Source organism: Peromyscus eremicus, chromosome 5, assembly GCF_949786415.1.
Source record: "Peromyscus eremicus chromosome 5, PerEre_H2_v1, whole genome shotgun sequence".
Lineage (NCBI taxonomy): Eukaryota > Metazoa > Chordata > Mammalia > Rodentia > Cricetidae > Peromyscus > Peromyscus eremicus.
The window spans coordinates 81,853,123-81,879,439 of NC_081420.1; the positions used below are offsets into that span (position 1 = coordinate 81,853,123).

At 47.3% G+C, this 26,317-nt stretch overlaps 1 protein-coding gene, 1 long non-coding RNA gene and 1 pseudogene across 2 annotated transcripts in view; 1 reads left to right on the forward strand and 2 right to left on the reverse strand.

Annotated features, from left to right (window-relative positions):
• Positions 1-11,924: 11,924 nt before the first annotated feature.
• Positions 11,925-26,317, reverse strand: part of Kcnk1 (potassium two pore domain channel subfamily K member 1) — a 37,285-nt gene continuing 22,892 nt past the window's right edge. Inside the window, exons 2-3 of the mRNA XM_059263798.1 lie at positions 17,583-17,978; positions 11,925-13,084 (exon numbers count right to left, since the gene is read on the reverse strand). Of these exons, the coding sequence (XP_059119781.1) occupies positions 12,825-13,084; positions 17,583-17,978 (656 nt within the window). The 3' untranslated portion in view covers positions 11,925-12,824. The remainder of the gene's footprint in view (positions 13,085-17,582; positions 17,979-26,317) is intronic.
• On the reverse strand, positions 13,990-14,531 carry LOC131910356 (cytochrome c, somatic-like; annotated as a pseudogene).
• LOC131911583 (uncharacterized) lies at positions 18,975-26,270 on the forward strand. Its single transcript, XR_009379400.1, has 3 exons — positions 18,975-19,085; positions 19,304-19,422; positions 26,023-26,270. It is a non-coding gene; the product is annotated as an uncharacterized LOC131911583 (long non-coding RNA).

Genomic DNA, 26,317 nt, shown 5'->3' on the forward strand with positions numbered 1-26,317 from the left:
AGGAAACTTGCAGTGTCTGGATCAAAGAGTAGACCACTGGTCACAGCACTTGGTTCAGCTGCTCCAGGTTCCCAGTTCCTATGCATCTGTAAGACACTGCAGTGGTTCTTACGGACTGTCACCCAGACAGGATCTAGTCTCACCTAACAGACAAGCCTCTGAGCATGCCTGTGAGGGAGTTAATTGAGGTAGGAAAACCCACCCTAACTGTGGGTGGCATTATGCCATGGGCTAGGGTCCTGAGCTGAATAAAAAGGAGAAAGTGAGCTGAGCACCAGTGTTCATCTCTGCTTCCTGACTGCAGATGCACTGTGCTTCTGCCGTCATGCCTTCGGGACCATGCATTTGAGCCAAACAGACCCTTCCTTGAGTGGCTTTTGATAGGTATTTTATCATAGCTCTGAGACAAGGAACTAACACAGGGGATCACCCAGGGGAGGAGCTCACACTTGAGACCCTAAGTCTATGCAGGCAACTATCACCTTCAGCTCCCCACCCTTTCCTGTATGGAACAGAGGGAAGCAAGGGTGAGCGAGATGGACAGTAGGTCTCTATCTTCCAGGATCCTGGCCATTAAGTCTTGCTTTAGTCCAGGATACCGGCATCCCCCACTAAGATGATTGAGCAGGAATATTAAGATATAAATGGAGAGGGATTTCCTAGCAAGAAAGGGCTGGCATGTTTGAATAGTTGACGTTATATTGATTTTTCTTGAAATATCTCAGTTCCTGTTGTGTTTGTACCACCTCGACTCTCCCACACTTGATTTTCTTTGCCATCCTCTGCTTGTTCTTACAAGGGGCCCGAGTCTCTGCAAAGGCCCTTCCTGGAATTCCAAGGGCCTAGGGGATGCCAAAGAAATCATTCCATTTTTCTATCTTCCAAATCCTTAAGACTGTCTGATGTATGCTCTGCTAATTTTAACAGACAATGCCCTTCCTGAGTGTGGAGATGGGTGGTGTCTTTCCATTCTGAGGAAGAATAAACTAAAATCCTGAAGAGGTAAATAGATCCACCCAGAACCAGATTTAGAACTGTTGAAAAGAACATGTGCGGACTTTGGTTCAGCTATGCATAGAAGCACGGGTCTCCCTCTTAGGACTATCCTCCAACAGGGATGCAAGGCCAGGAAGAAAATCTGAGACGTCGTGAGGGTTCTTCAGCAGCGGCGGCAGCAGCAGGATAAAGTAATTGGGAGTAATATTCCCCATGGTTTCTTTTCATACTGTCGTTTTAGGGACACAGTGCTGAGGAATGGTGTGAAAATTTAATGGAGCAACTGGGACTATTATCAAAGAATCAGTAGGCAGTGTGGATTATGCACAACTCCAGCATTCCTGAATGTGATTTCATCTTGATGGGTCAGAAGGCACTCATGGCTGGAGATGGCTCAGTGGTAAAGCATCAGCTGTATAAGCAGGAGAACCTGAGTTTGGATCCTCAGCACTCATGTAAAAGCTGGGTGTGGGAGCACACATCTATAACATCAGCACTGGGAGGTGGCCACAGGAAGAGCCACAGAATTTGCTGGCAACAAGCCTAGGTGAAAGACCCTGTCTCCAAAGGTAGAGTGGAAAGCAATTGAGGAAGATACCCAAAGTCAACCTCTGGGCTCCATTTGCACATGCATTAAGTGTGTGCCTGTATGCATATGTGTATCTACCACATGCATATACCCATACACCACATACCCACACACATTCACACACACATACTACAATATACACATAGACACATACATCATATGCCACATACTTTCACACACATGCTTATGTCACACACATATACACACACCAATATACACATATACACATACATCACATGCACATATACTCACACACACATGCATATACCACACACACACACACACACAGACCATACACACACAGACCACACACACCATTAATATACATACACATATATGTGTGTGTGCCTCCTCTCATGCCTCCTGCAAGTCCCAGCAGAACACTGTTGTTGTGAACACTATTATTATTGTACAGCAAGAGCCAGGGAAAATAAATTCCCATTGTGTAGCTGGTTTGTTATCACCTGGACTGATGAGGTCATGAACTGCAACATTTAAATACTGACAAGACACAAGAAAACATTGTTTTAAATTTCTATAGGGAAAAGAAATATTTCTAATGGTAGCTGATTTTAAAATGATCTTCACTCTGACCAGGTTTCCTCTTACAAAAATGAAGCCTTAGTCCTTCTATAGGCTGCTGTGGGATGTTCTGTATGTTGTGAATGTGTTGTTCTGATTGGTTGATAAATAAAAAGCTGATTGGCCAGTAGCCAGGCAGGATAAACAGACAAAGAGAATTCTGGGAAGAGGAAGGCTGAGTCAATAGACGCCAGCCTGCCATTCAGGGAGCAGCATGTAACAGCACACAGGTAAAGCCACAGAACACGTGGCAACATATAGATTAACAGAAATGGGCTGAGTTTAAATGTAAGAGCTAGTCAGTGGTAGGCCTGAGCTAACGGCTGAGCAGTTTTAATTAATATAAGCTTCTGAGTGATTATTTTATAAGCAGCTGTGGGGTCTGTGAGGCTGGGCAGGACCAGAGAAAACTTCAGCTACAATAGGCCACGGGGTAACTACTGACATTTGTGTTCACAGCAATACCATCAGTAGGGGACATGGTCTCAAGGGTGCCTGAAATAGACAGATAATTCTGGAAATCGGTACATCCATGTACTCTTACAAGAGGATTTGTGCTTGAGTGTGGCATGCTTGTGTTGGTGTTTGTGTGTGTGTGTGTGTGTGTGTGTGTGTGTGTGTGTGTGTGTGTATGCATCTGGAGGTCAAAGGACCCCTTCAGGTGTCGTTCCTTAGGCACCAACCACCTTTTTCCTTTGAAACAGGGTCTCTCACTGGCCAGGACTTTGCCAAGCAGGCTAGGCCAGCAAGCTCAGCCCCACCTGGCTAAGCTTGTGCCAGCATACCTTTCTTTAACATAGACTGGGGCTTGAACTCAGGTCCTCATGACTGTGTGGCAAATACTTTATCAACTGAGCTATCTCCCTAGCTCAGGAATGAATACATTTGACAAATAGCATGGGTCAGTTAAATAGGGTAGGATAAAAGCAAAAAGTGTCATATAGGCTGTTGTGAGAAACTACCCAGAGTTGCAGTTGGGGCTGTAATTAGCCAATGTCCTACCAAATTAGGCTCTGCAACGAAGACTAACCACCTGGGAATACAATAGAATGACACAGAATGACATGGAGTGTCAGGTTTGTTAAGACTGTAATGTGAGACTCCAGGGCTGCTCAGGCCATAATACCTTGCAGGAGTCCTTCCCTTTTCACAGATACCACAGAGACAGGGTCGGTGAGTCCCTAGCTAACAGACTTCAAGTTCCAGGGTTTCTCACCTGCAGAGGAAGTTTAATCTAGGGAACTATTAGTGGCTGTACATCCTGGTCCGTACCCACTTCCCAGACTCCTGCCTGGCTTGCGCTGTGGACCTTCCCCTCATCCTCAGAAAGTATAAAGCCCACTTCTGACATAAGAGCTTTGATAACCTCTCTTCAGAGGCCCAGCCATGCTGTCTGTCTCTGGTTGTGGCCTGAACTTTCTTCAGAGCCCCAATATTGCTGTTGTCTATCTGTCTGTCCATGTCATTAATAACTCTTCTAATAAACTCTACACCCTCAAGAAACCACCCCAGTGTCCGCCTTCTGTGACTGGTCAGGTACATAATGTGACAGCCATTGTTTTAAATAATCCTTCTACCCACAAGGCATCTGGACACTGAGGACACAAAGGTAGAGAGTAGCTTGCCTGAGCCCCACACTCAGAACGTGCCGTGGATGACAGAGCCACAGGTGTCCCCTCTGCTGGCTCCTAGACTTGGCCTTTAGCTGCTTTCTTCAAATGTCCTTACGCTTAATCTCCAGGGACCAGCTTCCCCACAAAACCTTGCTTCCAGCCTTCCTTCGAGTTCATGCTCCTCGGGCTGACTCCCACACTGTCACCAGCACCACGACCTTGCATTGCCAGCTGGTGTGTGAGTAATTTCCATTCATAGGCGATCCCTCGTGAGCCTGCTCCACCCTTTACTGCCACAGCCGGAGGCATCGTCTGGTCCCATGGGGAAATGCCTGGGACTGGCGTTAATAGCAGCTGCCAATGCTGTGAACATGTTCCCTGAGCACTGGCGGCGGACAGTCATGTCACCCTCCCTCGCTGGAGCTCCCTCTCCTGTGATACCGAGTCCTGACACCCACAGGAGATATGAGTGGGGCCTCCTGACAGGGACGCTTCTTAGCCTCTGCCTTCTCAAGCTTCTATGCCTGACCTAAGATGGGGACACGGAACCACAAACAAAGAGACTGGGAGGTGGCGGGGCGGTGGTGGCACCACGCCTTTAATCCCAGCACTCGGGAGGCAGAGCCAGGCAGGTCTCTGTGAGTTTGAGGACAGCTTGGACTACAGAGTGAGTTCCAGGAAAGGCGCAAAGCTACACAGAGAAACCCTGTCTCGGGGGTGGGGGGGTGGGGGGGTGGGGGACTGGGGGACTGGGAGGCTCAGCCTCAAACTTAGTGTGTATATCACTTTTTGTCTTTATTGTGACCCGACATGGGTCAAAAGCAACTTAAGAAAGGGTTTATTTTGACTCAAGCTTTCAGAGGATCCAGTCCACCATGGCAGGAAGGGTGTGGCAGGTATGTGCCTGGTGGTAGGACCATGGGATGGGGGAGGGGCTTATCATGGCAGCAGATAGGAACAGAATAACTTTCTCTGCTGACCTGTTCCACCAACTCCTCCCCCATTATAAAGGACTCACAGCTGTAAAAGTACCACAAGTGGGGAATTGAGTATTAAAAACATTCAAACCTCAGCACATAACAAATGTGTAACATGAATTGCTAAATGGTCTTTTTATAAAAAGCACGGAGCCAGATATTGGGGTAAATGCTGAAAGATTAGAGAGACAAAGGAACAAGCCACAGGCACCTCCTACCTCTAGGACTCCTCAGCCTGAAAAAGCCTCTAGTTCCTGTCTCCTCGCACTTTATATACCTTTCTCCACCCACCATATGACTTACTTCCTATTGCTGGGATTGAAGGTGTGTGTCTTCCTACATATTGGGATTAAAGGTGTGAGATCTCAAGTGCTGGGATTAAAGGTGTGTGCCATCACTGTCTGGCTCTGTTTCTCTCCTAGCCTGAGTCAAACTTATATGATCCCGGGTAGCTTTGAACTCACAGAGATCCAGACAGATCTCTGCCTCCTGAGTGCTAGGAATAAAGGTGTATGTACCACCACTGCCTGGTCTCTATGTTTAATCTAGTGGTTTGTTCTGTCCTCTGATCTTCAGGCAATGTTTATTAGGGCACACAATATATCATCATACAAATGGCATAAAATTACTTTGAACTTTTCACACCTGAGATCGCATCTGTTTGCCTGTAATGTTACCAATTCCAGGGCTGTGCTGTAATAATGATTCTGTCATTGCTGGAATAAAATGGCCCAAGCCTGGTTCAGGTGCACGTAGGAGATGGAATTGGGTCTTTTCTTTTCAATGCACACTGTGTCCTTCTCTGTGTGTGCTCTTTATTCTCTGCTCCCAAATATGACGCCTTTCTCCTCAACTTGTATGTGAAACTCAGGAGGTGAGTTGGCTCTGTGTTGAATACCAGCACAAATTCTTGTGCATTATGGACCATGGGGGATAAGCACATGGGACCTGCCCTTTCCATGGTGTGGGCAACAGCTCCCGACACTGGCCAGTGCCTGCAGATCTCTCAGATTTCTCAGCTTTCTGCATCAGGATTGACAACAATATGAGATGTGTCTTTACGGGCAGATCACTTGGAAGGAAGAAAACTTAAGTGTCTCCATCTCCTACTATCCCTGCATATTTTCCTCAGAGAACTTCAGAGCGTTCTGTCTGCCCGGGGCTCCCACAGAACAGCTGCTAAAGTCATCCTTCTCCTGTCCACCCCCGACCACTGTCCACCTCCCCCCCCCCCCCGACACACACACAAACTCACCCAAGGGGTCCCCACGGCATCCATACCTGGCCCTGCCACTGGGCTCTGCTTCACCCACCCCTAGCTAGCCTGGTCCTAATCACCAAACACACAGGATCAAGAGCTGTGGAAAATGGGGGACCAGCAAAGCAGGTGGGTTGCCAGTCACAGCAGGGGCCCCAAATCACAGAGGTCTTTCACAACTGGTCACTGCAGAGTGGGTGGGAACAGGCTCAGATCCAGCACTTAGGGTCACAATGTCCTGATCTGCAATACAACAGACCACGTTGGTAAGGAGCCCACAGAGGAGAGCTTTTGTTGTGCAACTTGAGTCAGAGGCAAGGGCTCTGCTCCAAACCAATGGCCAGGGTTGAGGGACAGCCCCTGAGCAGGGACAGAGTAAGGCAAACACTCACAACCAGCAGGCTAGACTCCCCAGGTTCTCCAGCTCTTCTAGGAAGCCTTAGATAAACAATGGCTGGTGAGCTCAGGTTTCTAGCCACAACTTAGACATGGAGATGAAATCACGAGTTATATACAGGAAACTGGCTTGTAGTCACACTTCCATAGTATATATGCACGTATAATTTATAGCTAACGGAAGTAAAATTGTGGGAAACTGCTCCAATCTCAGCTGATTTCTTCACCTAGGGCTAGATATTTTAGTTATTCACACAAGTTTAGTGATAACATCTCAATGACATTTCCGGGTCTCTATACCTTGAAAAAACATGATGCTCAGCCCAAGGGAACAGTTTAGAAGATGACAAGGACCATACAGAAAGCAAGCTTTCCTACCTGTTGGTCACTCAACAGCATCCTGAAGATACGGGATGGGAAATTCCAGAAAGGAACAATTGGTAAGCTGTAAATGGCTTTAACCGTGACGTGCTGCCTGATTATTGTGCCGCCGGGTATTGCTGCATCTCTTGTTGGGCCTCGTTTAGAAATTGGACTTTTTCATCCCCGTGAAGGGTGGAAAGCACAGCGCAGGCAGAGTTCTGTACCGTGTGAGGTGGGGTACCCACTCAGGTCTCAGAACACACCCACCATGGATATGGCACCTAGCAAGCACTTGCCATCTTGAAGACTTACTTTTAACTGTGAGTCGGTGTGAGCGTATGGCATGTGTTCTGGCAGGTCTAGAAGTGTGTCAGACCCCCTGGAGCTGGAATTGCAGGTGGTTGTGAACCTCCTGAGGCGAGTGCCGGGAACTGAACTTGGCTCCTTGGGAAGAGCAGAGAGAACTCTTAACCTCTAAGTCGTTTCTCCAGTCTCGTGTTAGTTATCCTATCTGTTTTAACAGAGCGCAACATGGAAATCATGTCACTGAGATAACATGAAGAGTATCTAGTCCTCAGGCCAGCCTGTTTTCTCTGTAGTTGTCCTCGATGTGTGAGGGGGGTGGGGATGGGGTAGGGGTGGGGTCTCTTTGCGGTTTCTGTTGGGATATCAGCTACACTGACTGCTGTTCTGTAAATTCTTTTTAAAATCATGAATTACTTCTTTTATCTTATGTATGCTTAAGTGTGTGTGTGCGTGTGCGTGTGTGTGTGCGCGCGCGCGCGCGCACGCGCGCACAGGACACTGCAGAGGCCAGAATAAGTGTTGAATCTCCTGGAACTGAGGTTACAGGTGGTTGTGATTTGCCCTGTGGGTGCTGGGAACCAAACGTGGATCCTCTCAAGAGCAGTAAGTGCTCTTAACCACTGACCCATCACTCCGGGCCTGTTCTGCGTGTTCTTGAGCCAGCAGATAATGTGGATCCATTAACCACTCAGCTGACCAAGAACAGTCTACCAATGGAGGAAATCCAGTCTGGCCACTGGTCAGAATTCCTACGGATATAACGTCGTCATCCTGAGAGAGTCCTGCTCCTGGGCTTACTGTGGATACAACATGAAGCTGTTGTCTGAACCGGAAATGTCACCACAGGGGTTTGTGGTTGAGTACTTCTCCCCTGCTGGTGGTGCTGTTCCGGAAGAACCTTCAGGGAGTGGAGCTTCACTGAAGAGTGGGTCACTAGTACTTTGGGGTTCTATAGCCCAGCCCCACTTCTTGTCTTCTCTGCTTACTGATCTGTTAAGATGTGAGGAGACCCGCTCGCACATCTCTGTCATCATGATCTCTGACACTACTTCTCCACCATGATGGTTTGTGTGTCCCCCTCAAACCACAAACCAGAACGCTTGCTTCTCAGATATTGTATTACAGCAAGAGAAGAGTAACTGGTAAGCGGGAGAGTAACTGGGAGAGAGATGGTCAAGTCTCTGGAGAATGGGACAGTTTCCCCTTCTTGGTGTAAAATGAGTAGCCACTGTATTCCTGGGGCATGTGGCTCAGATGCCCAGGGCATGGTGTTGGTATTGTAGGCTCTTCTATAGAACCAAGACATGCCACAGTACAGTGAAGTGGCCTGGGTGGTCTCAACAGTTACTATTGCACCTTGACACTCTGAATTCTTTTTTTTTTTCTTTCTTTTTTTTACTTATGCACCTAAAACTATTGCATGGCAAATTTTACTAACACAGAACCTGAGGACTGTGGTGTAGTATCTTTCCTTTGCTTTCTGTGAGTTGGGAAATCAGAAAATGATTTTGTTAGAAGTGAGGGTGAAGTGAGTGTGAGCTTGCTCTGAGTGGAGCAAAGAGAGGGCTCAATTCCCATTCGGAGGTTTTCTGGCCAAGGCAAGAAAAAGAGGTTTTATTTGAAGAGATTCTATTTATTTCTGGGCCCCTTTCATTTTAGAAAGCTGAGGTTGCAGGCCCCGAGGGACAGTGTAACATTTAAACATACCCCCTGCAAAGGGCCTGAGTTTAGTTCCCCAAGCCCACTTTGGGTGGTTCACAAACTGCCTGTAACTCCAGCTCCAGGGGATCAGCTGCTCTCTTCTGGCCTCTGTGAGCCCCTACACACACACACACACACACACACACACACACACACACTCTAAAAAGAAAAAATGAAAGCAGAAACTGCCTGTCATTGTGTAGTAAATGAAACGGTAGGAGGCTGTCTTTAGCAAACAATTTCATATCTTGCCTCACACAAAAATTTGGAAGTAATGAATTTCCACCAAGCTGACTTGGAAACACAGCTCTGTGGTTGAGCCTAGGGTATGAGAGAACCTGGGTTCAGATTCCAACAGCACAAAAAAGGGAAAAAAATGTTCCATAAAGTAAATCCTTTGAACAGAAGCAAAGATTCCCAGAGCCAAATATTAGGTGGAGCTCAGGGAATCCTGGGGAAGAGGGGGAGGAAGGATTGTAGGAGCCAGTGGGATCACAGGCACCACAAAAAACCCTACAGAACCAACTAACCTGGGATCATAGGGCTCATAAGGACTGAACTGACAACCAGGGAGCCTTCACGGGACTGACCTAGGCCCTCTGCTTATATGTCATAATTGCGTAACTTGGTCTTCTTGTGGGACTCCTAACTGTGGGAGCAGGGGCTGTCTCTGACTCTGCTGCCTGCTTGGGGGACCCTTTTCTCCAGCTGGATTGCCTCATCCAGCCTTCATAGGAAAGGAGGTGCCTAGTCTCACTGCAACTTGATATACCGTGGCTGGCTGATAACCATGGGAGGCCTGCCCTTTTCTGAAGATAAACAGAGGAGGAAGAATGTATGGGATAGGGGGTGGGCAGGGGACTGGGAGGAGAGGAGGGAGGGGAAATGTTGGTTGGGATGCAAAAACAAAAAAATAAATAAACAACAAAAACTGTAAACCCTTTGGAAAATTATAAATTATTGTAGGAAAAACAAAATGTACTAAATGGGAAGGTTTACAATGTCACTGGGCATGTGCAAACAAAGGTTGAGGAATACTGTGCCATTTTAATTTCAGCTACATGTTCTTAAGAAACTTTTACCTTAAACACAACAGCCCAAAGGGAACACCTTCTTGAATTAAGGATGTGTTTATTCCTTCTGTTCTCAGCTCCTCAGCACAGAACTCCTAGAACAAGGAATCCCAGGGAATGTACCCGTGGCAGGCTCAGGATTCTAAGACACAGCTGTTCCTGTTCCCACCTCTCAGGGTGCACTTATACTGGTGACAGTGACATATCTTATTTGAGACAAATATCAGCAGTTAATACCAAGAAGGCAGTGGACTCCTGATAGCTTTCAAAGGCTGAAGGAGTTTTGCATTGACTATCCCAGTTTCTGTATGCTGTGAATGTGTTGCTCTGATTGGTTGATAAATAAAATGCTGATTGACCAGTAGCCAGACAGGAAGTATAGGTGGGATAAGCAGACAAGGAGAATTCTGAAAAGAGGAAGGCTGAGTCAGGAGTCATCAGCCAGACACAGAGGAAGCAAGATATGAAGGCAGAACTGAGAAAAGGTACCAAGCCATGTGGCTAAACATAAATAAGAACTATGTGTTAAGTGTAAGAGCTAGTCAGTAATAAGCTTGAGCTAATGGCCATGCAGTTTGTAAATAATATAAGCCTCTGTGTGTTTACTTGGGTCTGAGCGGCTGAAGGACTAGTGGGTGAGAAAGATTTGTCCTGACCACAGGCCAGGCAGGACACAGGAAAACTTCAGCTACATTCCTTTTCATTCTTCTAACTTCTAAACATCTCCTTTCTAATCGCCTGAAAGGTCCATTGGGTCCATGTCCAAAGGCATATGATTTATCAGTATAAACATACCTGCTTTTCAGAAAACGATGACTGTATCTTAGAAATCCCATCTTCTTGTCATCCCGAAGTCGAACAGAATTTGTCTGATCAGAAAAGCCCCTGTTTTTCTCCTCTTGGCTTCTGCTCAAATGCCTTTAGATTTATTGTAAGATCTGATTGCTGCGGAGAGACATCCCAGAGTTTGAATGTGCCGTGTCCCCCAAGGGTGAGTTTGCTGGAAGCCTTTTCCCTATGTGCTGCTATTTGGTGATGGGACCTTTAAGAGGCAGAGCCTAGTGAGAGGTGGTTACGTCCTGGGGACACCGCTCTAAGGAGTGGCCATCGCTGTCGTTCTGGTGTTCATTCTCAAGAGGGCAGGTCTCTCCCTCACTTATGACTGCCTCTGCATCAACTGAGCCAGCTCCTCAGTCTATGTGGCGACTTAGTACTGGCACCCTCCGTGTGGTTTCTCGTGGCCTGTGCTTTGGACTCCCATCCACATCAAAGTTGAGAAGCTGTGCGAATCAGTACTTTCCTCCCTGCAGTATTAAACGAAAAGACACTCAACCCATGACCCACTGTCCCCGTGACTTACACCCTGACACCTCTCAGGACTCTGGCTGCACCACACCACACAGTAAACTCTCTGTGCCCTTTGCAAGTTTAGCCAAGCCCATGACACCTGCTGTCTCCTGTGAGAAGTCGCTGCTCTGCCCTTACTCCTGTCTGTCTCTTGAGAGTAGCCCACCCTCTGAGAAGCCAAGCCAGCATGGAAAACACCTGCTCCTGAGCAGCTGGAGGTCCAGTTTCAGAAACACTGGGAAGGTCATGCTGACACTAGAGGTCACCAGAGATGACCCAGTGCAGTGGCTTTTGTGTGTGTGACACCAACCCCCCCTCTCTCCACACAAAAGAGCTTCTTTGCTTTGAGCTAAGATGCAACTTTACACCATGAGCCATGAGGAAGGGCTTTGTTCTGAGTCAGGGACACACTGTTGGAAGGATAAGGCAGGAGTGGGCAGCATGGAGCTTAGGTGGTAGGGAGCAAGCTGCCTAATGTGAGGAGACCATACCCCGCAGTCACAGAGTGTGGCCAGGTCACCATCAGGCGAGGGGAGTTACCTCTGGGTATGACCCATGGCATCAAGATAGAGGTCTCGGGGAACATCCATCATCACACAGGGTTACTGATTTTTCCTTTAATAGCCCTTCCTGATATCCCAGACACACCAATGCATTGTCACTATACAGTATCTCTGAAGCAGTGCCTGTATAGACAATGGACATAGAGGAAAACACCAGACATAGATGGCAACCTGCCGTGATTTTATTGATTTCAGCTTCTAGATGTAGACCTCTCAGATTAACCTGACCTAATCTGTTGGTTGGGGCATTTCACCGTGTTCTGGGCTTCCTTGTGAGGTGGGCAGAAAGAGTGGTGTACTTTCCAGACCAATCACTTCACTCTCTCACAAATTCTCTTCCTCACTGGTCATCTGGTCCCACATCATGGTAAGAAGGTAGAAACATATATGGTAACAGTATAGCATACTGATTTTCTCTTGGGTTTCTATGCCTCCTAGCATGTTGTGGCAATTCCGAGTCCTTTAGTATAAAGAGAAATCAAAAAGAAAAAAATATTCCTTATCTTGGCTTAAGAAGTACAGGGAGATCTGGCAGCCTACAGGTATGTACAGGATATAAACATATTTATATGTTCTATGTACACAGTGGATGGTAACCTATTCATTATAAATAGAGTTAATTTAGACGCTACAAAAATAATCATTTTGGATAGGTACATGCAAGCCAGGACACTTAAACCTATTTATAAAATACATCTCTATAGATTTTTTGTTTGTTTTTAAATATAAATGTTGCTATTTAGCTGTCGGCAAAATGATTGGAATGCAAACCCAGAGTCCCCAGTTACATATAAAATCTGCCTCCATCCACTGCAGCACACTGCTTTAAGTATTCATCCCTGGTGTGTGCTGTCCAGGTGACTGTGTCTCCTATGAATTACAGGTACACATCTCATTTGCCCAGGGATTAGACACCCACCCCGGGAGCCTAAGTTCCATGTTTTTAAAATATTGTTAACAGTAGATATTTCTTAAAATAACATCATCTTGGCTTTGACTTTCTTGTAAAAATGGACACAGTCAAGGCTCTGCCTCATGTCCGGGGTCTGGTAGCCCATGCTCAGTGGTTCGCAGAGCCGTCCTCATAGGGTGGTGACTGGGAGGCCACAAACGGCTCGTTTTGCTTCTGATCCTCCTTCAGGCCGGCTGCCTGCTCAGTGATGGAAGAGAAGGAGAGCTGGTCGTGCTCCATGATGTGAATTTGATCTTCGTCCTTGTCTTTCTTCACGTAGAACATTTTCCTGAATTTCTTCAGCTCATGGAGTTCACAGAAGGTTTCCAGGACGACCAACATGGCGATGAGTCCGAGGAGAAGGTAGCCTGCAAGGCAGAAAGCACACCATCAGTATAGTTTGAGCTAGTTACCACAAAAACCAAGACGGAACGATTTATCCTCCTCCCGCGCCACACACACAGAGTTCTCCAGCAGGTCCACCGGCAGTTTATTTCGGGGAATGTTTGAAGTCTCCGGCTTGGGGAGGAATGCAAGGAGGAGTGAAATGACTTAGCCATCCATGAACTTGGGTTAGTCACAAGCACAGGCTTCAAGTGTGTGTGTGTGTGTGTGTGTGTGTGTGTGTGTGTGTGTGTGTGTGTGTGTGTGAGCTTTATGCAAGTAGGAGGGTGGACCCATGCACACGAGTGCCGAGGCCAAAGGTCACCGTATGCCACATCTGCTTTTCTCTGCTTTATCCCTTGAGACAGTCTCTCCCTGAATCTGGAGTTAGCCTGGCAGCCAGCAAGCCCCAGCGATCCTTCTGTCTCCACCTCAGCTGGCACTAGGGCTGCTGATTTGCAGCCATACCCTGCTTTTTATGTGGGGGCTGGGAATTCGAACTCATGTCTTTGCGCTTGGTGCGCTCACTCTTACCTGCTGAGCCATCTCCCCAGGCCTGGCTTCATTTTTTTTTTTTAAGTATTAAACACTCTTTATTTGATATCATACAGAAACCACTTTAAATGCCTCTCAGCAATAAAAGGCAGCATCCTTGACATAGGGAATTCTAATTAAATCGGCATTGCCAAGAGTAGCGAGATGCCTCCTGACGTTTAACCGCTGACTGGAACAGGCCAGTGAACACAAACTGAAGCACAAGCATCTTCTGCTCGGTCCCGAGACAGTGAGAGAAGGTCCCCAGTGTCTAAACATTTTCATATGCCCAGTTACATAAACCTAAGACCATTCAATCGGTTTTGCAGTGACCCCCCCCCCCCATCTTCGTAGAAAGTTGAATATTACTGATTAAGGGAGAGCGGTATTTACGAAGCTGGAATTGTTATTTTAAAAAAGATCATATCCACTTTACCACAAATCAGTTTTACCTAAATCTGGACTGTCTGACACAACACATTGTTAGCCATTCATGATCTGAGTTCTGGTGTATGAATTAAATTACGGTATGTACTAAAAGCCACGAGACATTTGTTTTGTAATAGATAAGGCAGGTGGTACTACATGCTAGTCACTTTTTTCAGATAAGCCATTATGTCTGCCCTTTCTCCCTGCCTCTTAATTCCAGCGAAGAGCCTTTTTGTTCCAGGGATGTATTTTTGGGGATTCTCTAAATACTCCATCAGGGTATCTTCTCCCAGGGTGAGGCCTTTGTTCTTGCTGGCATCTGTGTGAAAGATTCCAGCGGCCTGACCTGTTTTCCACCCAAACAGCCATGGAGACTTGGTCCAGTCTTACGATTGCCTCCCTTTCCACAGTGTGGCACTGGGCACACTTCTCAACAAAAATCTTCTTGCTTTTCTCAACATCAGCCAAATATTTTTAATTCACTCCCTGCTGCTCCCCACCACTAATGCTACTCCCTAAGCTGGGCATCCTGCTCTCTCCTGGCTTCAATCTTTAGAAGAAGAAAGCAATCAATTGTTGCTAAAGTGGCTTCGCTTAAGTCAAATGACTCACCATATTCACCTAGTGTGACCCTCTCCTCCTCGACCTTAGAATGAGAGAGTCACAAAAAGTTTTTCACATTACGTGAGCGTCTTTCTGAGCACTCAATATTGTTGTCGTAATTTCGGCTTCTCAAGCCTTCTACGACATCATTGTCAGGATCAATCTAGGGACAATTCCCTAGATAACTACAATTTTCTCATTCATGAAGGATAACTGCTATTTCTTGGAATTTGTGATGGGCAAATAGTGATTTTAAGTCAGTTTCAACATTTTTTATTTATTTATTTTTTTGGTTTTGGAGACAGGGTTTCTCTGTGTAGCTTTGTACCTTTCCTGGAACTCACTTGGTAGATCTTTTTAAAATCAGTTTTCAGAAAAAGAAAAAATAAACACCTCACAGAATGGGACCAGAAGAGAATGTCACCTCACTTCATGTCCCAGTAGAAAAGCGTGAAAGGAAGATTTCCAGAAAATACACAGTTGAGGACATTTTAAATTTGCTTTGTAGGAGTGTGGACCCCGGATGTCCCAGGCAAAGTTTTGATATCTCCAACTTTGACTGTTGGTTATGACAGCAAGCAGGTGCCTCAGGGACTTCCTTGTGGTTGGCAGTAACATTGCCAGTCAGGAGACAAAGCCACTTCCTCCTTGGTTACTATTTAGCTAGACTCTGGGATACTGCCAGAAGTGCCCATGGGTTTTCAGGCAAGCTGTGGGATTTTATTTTATCTACACCTTCAGACCATTAATTCCTTGGATGCTCCAGTTCTGAACACTCACAGCATAAAATCTGTCCTGGCTGACTGCCTGAGAAACACAGTCCACACTGTAACAAGGGGCACAGGTTATGGAGGATTCAGTGTTTGGGGGAAGCTGAGAGAGCTCACGTGTCAGGATATAGTGGAGGCCAGTTGAACCAGAAAACACAAACGCAGGGATATTCTATTTCTCTAGTTCACAAAGAAATTAGAAAGCACAATGAAAATTAAAGAATAGCCTGCTAGCTTAAATGAGAGTTAAGGTGATGTCTATCTATACTGCTATCAAATTCACACAGAAAATGTCTAGAACTCCTTTGGCCAATGCCACCCAGAGAGGATGGGAACTCAGAAACCAGTGACTGTGTGGACTTGTATTCCATTTGGGGACCTCAGAGTTCTGTTCTGTAATTCACAAAAGAAGTGTGTTCAGGGTTGGGGATTTAGCTCAGTGGTAGAGTGCTTGCCAGCAAGCGCAAAGCCCTGGGTTCGATCCTCAGTTTTTAAAAAAAAAAAAAAAAAAAGAAGTGTGTCCATTTGGGGCCAGTAATCCTACTTCTTAGAAAGATCTCAAATATAAGAAACACAAATCCAAAAAGATCTCCACACCGAGGCCATGTGTCATGCTACTGAATTAGAGGCAAATTAGACAGTCAACAATCGAGGCAGGTGGGCTGTGGGGTGGTCCCCGAGTCACAAGCAGGCTCTAAAATAATAAAGAGCATGAAGCCCTCCTTGCAGGACTCTTTGGCAAATACTGACGGTGCTCGGACTGGAGCCAGGAACCAATGAAAAGCACTGGGGGTTTATGAGTGCAGGCTGTGTTCCCGGTGAGCCTACGGTTTCATGGAAATATTCAAGTACAGCCCAACCAACCACTTTGTGGGATTAAGAGAACAAGATAGGGCAAGAGCACTGACTGCTCACCAAACCATGACTTCCTAGAAGCTGTGACTGGGCTGGGTCACAGGTAAGAGTCTAGAGAAGGCAGCAGCGGGAACTATGCTATGACACACAGAGGGCTCACAGAGAAAATACAGTTTCTTCCAGAGGCGTGGCTGCGTTTTTTCCAGACTGTGAGCTATGTGCATGCAGGGGGGCTTGCTGGTGCATGCTCATGTAGATGCATGTTCTACGTCTTCAGTGGCTCTCGGGCTTACTTCTGAGACGACAGAGTCTCTGGCTGAACCTGGAGCTTGCAGTTCCAGCTAGACGGACCTGTCCGAGACCCTGGGGTCCTCCTGTGTCTGTCCCCTCCAGCATGCCACCACACCTGGCTTTTCATGTGGACACTAAGGATCGGAACTCGGGAGTCCATGCTTGTGCGGCCAGGCACTTTACCAGCTGAGGCATCTAAAATGTGTTGCCTACTTCATTTTCTACACACGAATTCTGGGAGTAATCGGTGACAGGTCACTTCAAAGTGGAATGACAGGGACAAATGAGGCCAGTGACTACCTGGAGAAATTTCCTGGAAGATTAAAGAACACGACGTCAGTGACAAGCTGAGGTCTCCTTTTCTTATGTGTAAACTATTTAACCATGTTAAGTAAGTTATTGTAGTAAAAGGTGGCTACTATGCCCGTTACACCATTTGAGAAAGAAGTTGATTGGAGGGAGGGAGAGGGCAGTCAAGAGCATCATCACAAGTGGGAGACCCTGAGTTGGATCCAAGCCCTTGGGAAATGCTGGTGCCATGGCTTATACTTGTAATCCCAGAGATGGTGAGATGGGAGGTGGAGACAGGTGGGTCCCCAGAGCTCCCCGGTCAGCCAGTCTTGGCTTCTTGATGAAATACCAAGCCTAAGAATGACCCTGTCTCAAACGAAAAGAAGGCGGCACCCGAGGAAGGGCTGGGGAGGCTGTCCTTCAACTTCCACAAGCACCAACAGGGACACCTGCACACCCCACATGAAAACACACACAATACAAGAAACTCAGCAGTGGCCTTAAGGTGCGCCGGAACCATAACTAAGCAGTAGGGGCTGTGATGGGAATGGTGAAGCGAAATAGCTACAGGAAGTTGGGAGGGGGGGAAAACATATCCAAGGGAAAGCAAGCAGGCACTGATGGAGGACCGTCAGTCCCTAGAGAAAGTAGAACATGGAAAGGACAGAACAGACAGACGTGCACAGTGCAGCCAGCCACAGGTACTCACATGTGATCCCGATCTTGTACAGCTCTCTGAACTTCTGGTTGTAGCCTTCCCCTGGAACATAATCCCCCAGGCCAATGGTGCTCAGCGAGATGAAACAGAAGTAAAAGGATTCCAGGAAGTTCCAGTCATCCTCCAGCACAGAGAACACAGCGGCTGGGATGAAGAAGAAGCAGGACACGGTGATGAATCCCAGCAGAACAGCGTGGACGATGGCCACCACCTGCTTGGAGAAGCCCCAGCGGATGTGGAAGTAGAGGACGGGTCTGCGGGTGACGTGCACGGTGACACGCTGGACCACAGCTGTCAGGAAAAGGAGGGTGAACGGGATGCCGATGACAGAGTAGATGATGCAGAAAGCCTTGCCGCCATCTGACAAGGGCACCGTGTGGCCATAGCCTGTGAGGAGAAAAGGCTCCGTGAGGGCACGGGAAGCACAAAACAAGTTAGGAAACAACATGTCTTTGGGCCATGAGGAAGACTCTGAACTGCTGTGAGCCTTCAGGGGCTCTGGCCTCTGGATGTCTGTTAACTTCAACAGGGTGACCACAGTCATTTGTGAGGCAAGAAGATTTGTGAATTATAAGAAAGTTAAAGGTAGGGACCCAGCAAACAAGAAAGGCTTCATTCAAACTGTTCCTGACCACCCCGAGAACTGGACATGCATACTCCAACAAACAGAAAATCAATTACCTACAACAGCCAAAGAAAGATCCACCCTTTCAAATAACTCCTCTCTGGCCTTCGGTAGGAAGGAGCCCTGAACCCTAAGCCAGGGCTCTTGAACCACAGACACATGCTCCCACTCTGTGGAGGGTAGTCTACGTTTTCACTCTTAACTCTTGCTTTTTTTTTTTTTAAAGACTTTTAAATATATTATGGGCAAAACGTGTGAATGTCTGTGTACATGATTGCAGGTAAACCTGCAGAGGCCAGAAGAGAGCCACCTGAAGTGAGTGCTGGGAATCAAACTCCAGCCCTCAAAGCTCTGAGCCATCTCCAGGCCCTACTCTTACTTTTAATGAATCGACAGTTTCATTACTACTGTTCTGTCTCATGTCCATTTCATTGTTCAAGATACAAAGAACCTGGACATCATGTCCTGGGATATCCCTAAGATCCCTTCTGGTAACATTTGGAGTGTCCAACCGTTTTTCATGAAATCCGACCCACTCCTCTCATGCAGAGGTCTCTGGCTTAGGACACACTACAGGGCTGAACAGGAGGTCGAGTGTGCTAAGGGACAACACCCACATCACCTCAGACCACTCAGGAAAACTCATGCCAGGACACCCCACTCATCAGGGCTGACCCCCACACCACTCCCCACAGATCCTCATTAGTGTCTATCTACAAGCTGCACTACGCTCCTATTGGAACCCGATGACTCACGGAATGTTTGGGAAGGACTAACTAACAAATAAAGGTGTGTGAGGAAAAGCAGGATGATAAGAGTAAGGGGGAGGGTGGGGCAGACACAGTAAAGACCCAGAAAGCAAAACCTCAGTGAGTCACGGCTGAGTAATTCTTTCCAAACCTCTTAGCCCGTTCTCTAGTTTAATAGCACAGTCAGAGCTCCACACGGTTCCCCTCTTACCATTTCCAGACATTCAAAGACCTCGTGATTCTCCCACCCCCACCAAACCAACACTTTAGGACTGGTGATTGTTGGTCATAACATGTGTCTGGTTTTCTTTCCTCGAAATCATCAAAAAACCCATCAGGGAACAAATGAAAGAACTCAGCCAGGAAGGAGGCTCTCTGGACCATGTTTGAAATCCCATGAAGGCTTCCTCCTGAAACGGCAAATGTGTCTGAACAAGTCCATTCAAGTGAGAGCTAGGTAAGTGTATTTTTTTAAAAAAATGAAATTAGGTTCTGAAAAAATGACATGTTAGTGTAATTGGAAAGGGTTTCAAAGTGTGGTCTTAGGAATTTATCTTGCTTAAAAATAACAATTCTGAAAACCTTCAGTTGCAGATTCAAATTGTTTCATTCTCAAGTATCTGATGTTGTTAAAACAAAAACAACTCCCTTGGGTCTCAAGAGATGACTTAGATGTCCTCAGCTCTTGAGGACATTAGTTCAAATCCTCAGCACCCATATAGAAAGCCAGGAATAGCCATGCATGCACCCAGCTCAGTAAGAGGGCAGGGGAGACGGGAGGATCACTGAGGCTTGCAGGCAGACAGACTAGCTCCATATTCAGTGAGAGATCCTGTCTCAAGGGAATGAGACAGAGTGATAGAGCAGGACACTCCTGTCCTCCTCTGGCCTCTGTACCCAGTGAGTAAACACCCCCCCCCACACACACACACATACACACACACCTTGATTGTCCTGATTGCCTTCCCCTAAGGTGTACAGCTCATGAGCCATAGATCATCTTCTGGAGCCATGTGCAAAAGAACACACCCCTCCACATAGTCATGTTTTTGTGACGTTCCCAAAGCAGAGCTTCTCAAAAGTGGCACATGTCCCCAAATGGTTAAGAACCACAACTCTGAGCACTAATTCCTGAATCCATCTGGTCCCCCACGCAGCCAAGAGCTCCTAGAATACTGAGGCTAATTTTGAGCTTGACATTTGGAGAGTTGGGGCTTCCAGACCGCATGAAGGATGCCAACAGTGTGCCACATTAAGGCAGCATATGGAAAAGGGAAGAGTTGGGTGTTTCTTTTGATGGAAAAGAATGAGACCAGTTATAAGTCAAGCAACCCAGCACCACACAGGCTGCAGACCTGGCAGAAGCTAGAGTTTTCATTAGGCATTCAGGGAACATGTTCCAATAATCAGAGATAACTAGACATGGATTCTGGAGATGGATTTTTATTGAACCATAGCAAAGCAGAAATCCAGGAGTGGAGTTATGAGCTTGTGACTTGGAGTGTGAGGCAGCGAGAGCATCCACAGGCTAACATGGCTAAGCAGAGATTTCCAGGGATGGAAATGACTGGCAGGGAGTTTATAGAGGAAAGGAAGTGATCTGAGGCAGGGGATAAAACCTTGTATGTTTGTGAATGTGTTCCTTTTTAGGGGGTATTTTTATGAGTTAGCTGTTTTGAAAATATTACATGGGACTGGAGAGATGGCTCGGCGGGGTTAAGGGTACTTGCTGCTCTTGCAGAGGACCCCGGTTCTGTTCCTAGCACCCACATGATGGTTCACAACTGCCTGTGACTCCAGTTCCAGGAGATCCAATGCCCTCTTCCAGCATCCACAGACACTGCATGCATGTGGTACACATATACACACTCTCACACACCTAAAAATAAATATATAAACAAACACTTGGGGAAAAAAAAGAAAGTGTGGCACATCTATGTCACATAGCATATGTCTTCTGTCCCATCTGTTCCAGAAAATGATGTGATTTAGATTTCTGTGGGGAGGGGGTAGAAAAGCAAACAAATTTCTGGTGACCTAGGCACTGGAGAGATGGCTCAGGTGGTAAAGTAGCTTTATAAGCATGAAAACCTGTGCTCCATTCTTAGAGCCCATGGAAACAAGTCTGGCACTGCAGGGTACACTCGGAATCCCAGGGCTGGGGTTTGAACTGGCAAACCATGGACCAGTGAGAAACCTTGTCTCAAAGACAAGGTGGACGATACCTGAGGGCAAGAATAACCAAGTATGCCCTTTACCCTACAGAGAGAGAGAGAGAGAGAGAGAGAGAGAGAGAGAGAGAGAGAGAGAGAGAGAGAGAGAAAGAAAGAGAGAGAGCGAGCCAGATCTGGCTGCAGAAAGACATTTTTATGTTTGTAATAGAATCTGGCTAAGATAATAAAAACTACAAGCATGGGACCCTGACCCAGGGCCATTTTTTACCCCCTTTGATGTTTATATAAATCACTGGAGAGTGGAAAGTGTGAGGGTTAATTTTAATTATCAGCTGGACACAATCTAGTCACCTGGGAAGCGAGTCTCAGTTAAGGATTGTCTAAGTCAGGTTGGCCTGTGGGCATGTCTAGGAGAGACTGTCTTGATTACATTGATTGATGTGGAAAGACCCAGCCTGAAAGTGGGTGGCGCCATTCCCCAGTCAAGGATCCTGAACTGTTTAAGAGTGGAGAAACCAAGCTAAGCATTGGCGTGTATGTTTGTTGCTCTCTGTTCTTGACTGTGGACATAACGTAACTAGGGGTTTCAGATTCCTGCTCCAGTGATGAACTGTCATGGCATCGGAATCATGAGTCTCCAAACCCTTTCTCCCTTAAGTTTCCTTTGTCACGGTATTTTTTTTATCACAACAGGAAATGGAACTAAGATACAGATTCTGTCTCCAAACAACAGCAAAAGAGTTAGATTCCTAGACAGAGAGCTCTAAACTGGATTCTTAAATTCCAGTCTTCTGCTCCTTAGCTGCTATGTCTGGTCACAGCTCTGCACCTGTGAGCCTCAGAAGGGCATGTGCCACAGGTGGTCATACAAATGACAGCCTTCTACAATATTAGGCTTCCCATTTGGGTACTGCAACTACACCAGCCCCAATACTGCACTGGCCTATCTCTAATCTGAGGCTGTACTACAGAACTGGCTGCTTTCTCATTACTGTAGTGGAATCTCTGAAAGAAGCAACCTATGAGCAATGTGGGCTCCCAGTCTGAAGGGGCACAGTCCACAACGTGGGGCAGGCATGGTGCCTGGCAGGACCAGCTCCTGTCTGCACTGCTGGTGATGAAGTGTCATATCTTTGAGAATCAGGAAGCAGGGAGCCTGGGGCAAGAAGCAGGGAGATGTAAGGTGGTACCAAAGAGTTGTTTTGATTTGCATTTCCCTGATAATTAGGGATGTTTAGCAATTCCTTAAATGTCTTTCAGCCATTTGAGTTTCCTCTGTTGAGAATTCTGAGATACCACCTTACGCCTGTCAGAATGGCTAAGATCAAACACACTGAAGACTCCTTATGCTGGAGAGGATGTGGAGCTAGGGGAACTCTCCTCCACTGCTGGTGGGAATGCAAGCTTGTACAACCACTTTGGAAATCAATATGGCGCTTTCTTAGAAAATTGGGAATCAATCTCCCCCAAAATCCAGCTATACCACTCTTGGGCATATACCCAAGGAATGCTCAATCATACCACAAGAGCCCTTGCTCAGCTATGTTCATATCAGCATTGTTTGTAATAGCCAGAACCTGGAAACAACCTAGATGCCCTTCAACTGAAGAATGGATAAATAAAATGTGGTACATATACACAATGGAATACTACTCAGCAGAGAAAAACAATGACATCATGAGGTTTTCAGGCAAATGGATGGATCTAGAAAAAATCATCCTGAGTGAGGTAACCCAGACTCAGAAAGACAAACATGATATGTACTCACTCATAGGAGGATACTAGATGTGTAACAAGGATGACTGGACTGCTACTCATATCACCAGGGAGGCTACCTGGAAAATAGGACCCCAAGAAAGACATGAGGATTGCCCAATGATGGAGAAATGGTTGAGATCTACATGAACAGCCTGGACATGAGTGGGGGAAATGAAGGGTGAGGGTCGAAGGAAAGAGAGCTTGGGGGAGCGGGAGATCCCAGCTGGATCAAGAACAGAGAGGGAGAACAAGGAATAGGAGACCATGGTAAATGAAGACCACATGAGAATAGGAAGAAGCAAAGTGCTAGAGAGGCCCACAGAAATCCACAAAGATACTCCCACAAAAGACTGCTGGCAATGGTCGAGAGACAGCCCGAAATGACCTACTCTGGTGATGGGATGGCCAAACACCCTAATTGTTGTGCTAGAAACCCCATCCAACTACTGAGGGATCTGGATGCAGAGATCCACGGCTAGGCCCCAGGTGGAACTCTGGGAGTCCAATTAGCGAGAAAGGGGAGGGTTTATATGAGCGAGAATTGTTGAGACTAAGGTTGGATAAAGCACAGGGACAAATAGCCAAACAAATGGAAACACATGAACTATGAACCAATGGCTGAGGGGTCACCAACTGGATCAGGTCCTCTGAATGGGTGAGACAGTTGATTGGCTTGATCTGTTTGGGAGGCATTCAGGCAGTGGGACTGGGTCCTGTGCTCACTGCATGAGTTGGCTGTTTGAAACCTGGGGCTTATGCAGGGTCGCTTGGCTCGGCCTGGGAGAAGGGAACTGGACCTGCCTGGACTGAGTCTACCAGGTTGATCTCAGTCTTTGGGGGACGCTTTGCCCTGGAGGAGGTGGGAATGGGGGGTGGGCTGGGGGGAAGGGGAGGGGGGCGGGAGGGGGGAGAACAAGGGAATCTGTGGCTGATATGTAGAACTGAATTGTATTGTAAAATAAAATAAAATAAAATAAAAAGCAGGGAGACTAGGACAGGAAGAAGGGGACCAGGACAGAAGGCAGGAAGCAGCGAACCTAGGACAGGAAACAGGGAACCTAGGGCAGGAAGCAGGGAACCCAGGGCAGGGGACCAGGGCAGGAAGCAGGGAGCCTGAGAATGGAAGCAAAGAATCTGGGGCAAGAGACAGGAAACCTAGGGAGGCAGGGAGCCTGGGACAGGATGCAGGGAGCCTGGGACAGGAAGCAGGGAGCTGGGGCAGGAAGCAGAGACCATGGAGCAGGAAGCAGGGAGCTGGGGCAGGAAGCAGAGACCCTGGGGCAGGAAGCAGAGAGCTGGGGCAGGAAGTAGGGCTGGACTAAAACCCTTAAGGCTTGCCCTCCAGTGACTCATTTCCTTCAAGCGGGACAGACTCTCTCAGTAAGTGCCCACCATCTTAGGACCACGCATGCAGACCCGTGAGACTGTGGAACATTTTACACAAAACCCTCAGATCATGCTGACATGGGTCTGCTGGCATTTAAATCCCCTTCAAGGTGTAGCAGAGAACGTTTGTGGGCCTTCACATGCCACACCAGAGCAAGTCACAGATCTAGAATTTTCTCACTTGTACAGATGCCTCTGAGAGAGGTGTAGCTCAGCAGGTGTCGTGACTCTCCTTGTTTCTTTTCAATAGCTAGCAAGATATGGAACAATGTATGCCTTCTCTATTGTTAGCGTGGTGCTCGCTGGGGAAGGAAGCCCAGGAAGGAGCTCCGGGCACTGAAAGCCACCCTGACAGAGACACACATCAGTGGCCTCTTGTCTCATCCTCTGTGAAACTGACTGAGTTTACAACCCTGGACCCTGCTTGTTTCCTTTTTCTTTAGAATGGTGTGTCCCTACGAGGGCACGGAAGGAACAGGTCCTTCTCTGAAGCCTCCAGGCTTCAGCCTACAGTGGGCAGAACACTGGCCTGAGAACCAAGGGTTCGGCCATCCAAGAGCAGAAGGTGTCCCAGCACAAGGAGGCAGAGAGAATTAATCTTGTGTTCAGTATGGGCCCTTGACACTCGAGACACAGCCAGACACAGTGGTGGGCAGATCTCCTTAGCTTAACGCTATGCTAACCTCCTCCAGAAACACACTCCCAAACAGACCCCAAACAATGTTCAATGGCTCCCCCACAGTGCTGAGGTACAGGTCCACGCCTACCTTTCCATGGGAGCGCCAGGGTTCTGAACCCAGGTCTTCGTGTTTTCACTGAAAGCCCTCTTAGACACCAAACACCCCCCTCTCCCCCCCCCACCCCAGTCCCCACCTTGACAATATTAGTAACAGGACTTGGCTGAGGGTGAAGAAACATCAAAGATGTCAATAGGAACAACAGATAAAGGTTCTCTGGAAGCCTGAGAGCATGAACTAGGCCTGCTGAGCTACTAACTAAAGTCTTAGGTCCTCCACCTGCCACTTCCCCCAGGTCCCCTCCGGGTTCAACATAATCACCCTGGAGCCATCACTACCCTGAGGTTTCAAAATTATCATCCTGTAAAGGTTTCCTAGCCATGCACTTTCAGAAGAGGGTGCACAGTCCCTGCCGCAGGCATTCCCCCAGGCATGCTCAGACAACTCAAGATTTAATCTTTCCTCCCCTGGGAAACGCTAAGTACCATATGCTGGGAAGACAGACTCCAAAGGCAGCTCAAAATGCCGAGTGACAAGGAGGTGCTGCTTTCTTGAAGATTTATTTTTATTTGTGTGTGTGAGTGTGCGTCTGTACGCAGCTATGTGCACGTGTGAGCAGTGCGCATGGGTGCCCGAAGAGTGTGTCAGAGCCCATGGAGGTGGAGATAGAGACGGTTGTGAACCATCCAATGTGGATTCTGGGAACCAAACTGGGTCCTCTGGAAGAGCAGCCAGTGCCCTTAACAGTGGGGCCGCCTCCCCAGCCCAGACATTGTTTCCTTGATGCTGCATTTGGGATGTGCCCCCAGCCACAGAAAACCCACGAGTAATCAGGAGAGCTCCTACTTGGCCCCAAGCCCTGACTCTAGAACGGAAGGTGAAGTGGTCCTCAACCCTCATACAGTGTGAAGGGATGGGGACCCTGAGATACCCTCTAGAGCAAACCAAATCTGCCCACCGCCATGCCATTCCTGAGACTCACAATTGTCCTTTGTCAATTAGTGGCTACAGGAGGAGAGAAAGGTGCCCACTGAGACTTTCTGGAACCTTCACACCTGTGGAAGCAGAAGTTTCTAGGTATTCCCTGTGAAGTTGTACGACGCTACTTCTTAGTTCATGCAGGTATCCTGAGGATAAAGCGGAATGACCCATGTGCTGTATGTACTGAGCTCACATGCATGTGGAAAACACCACACTACTGTTTGGCGGTTGTTGGAAGAAACAGTGCTGTGAACTGTCCCCACAACAAGCACACTTGTTCAGGTCAGCGATGCAGCTTCTTGGTAGACCACAAAGA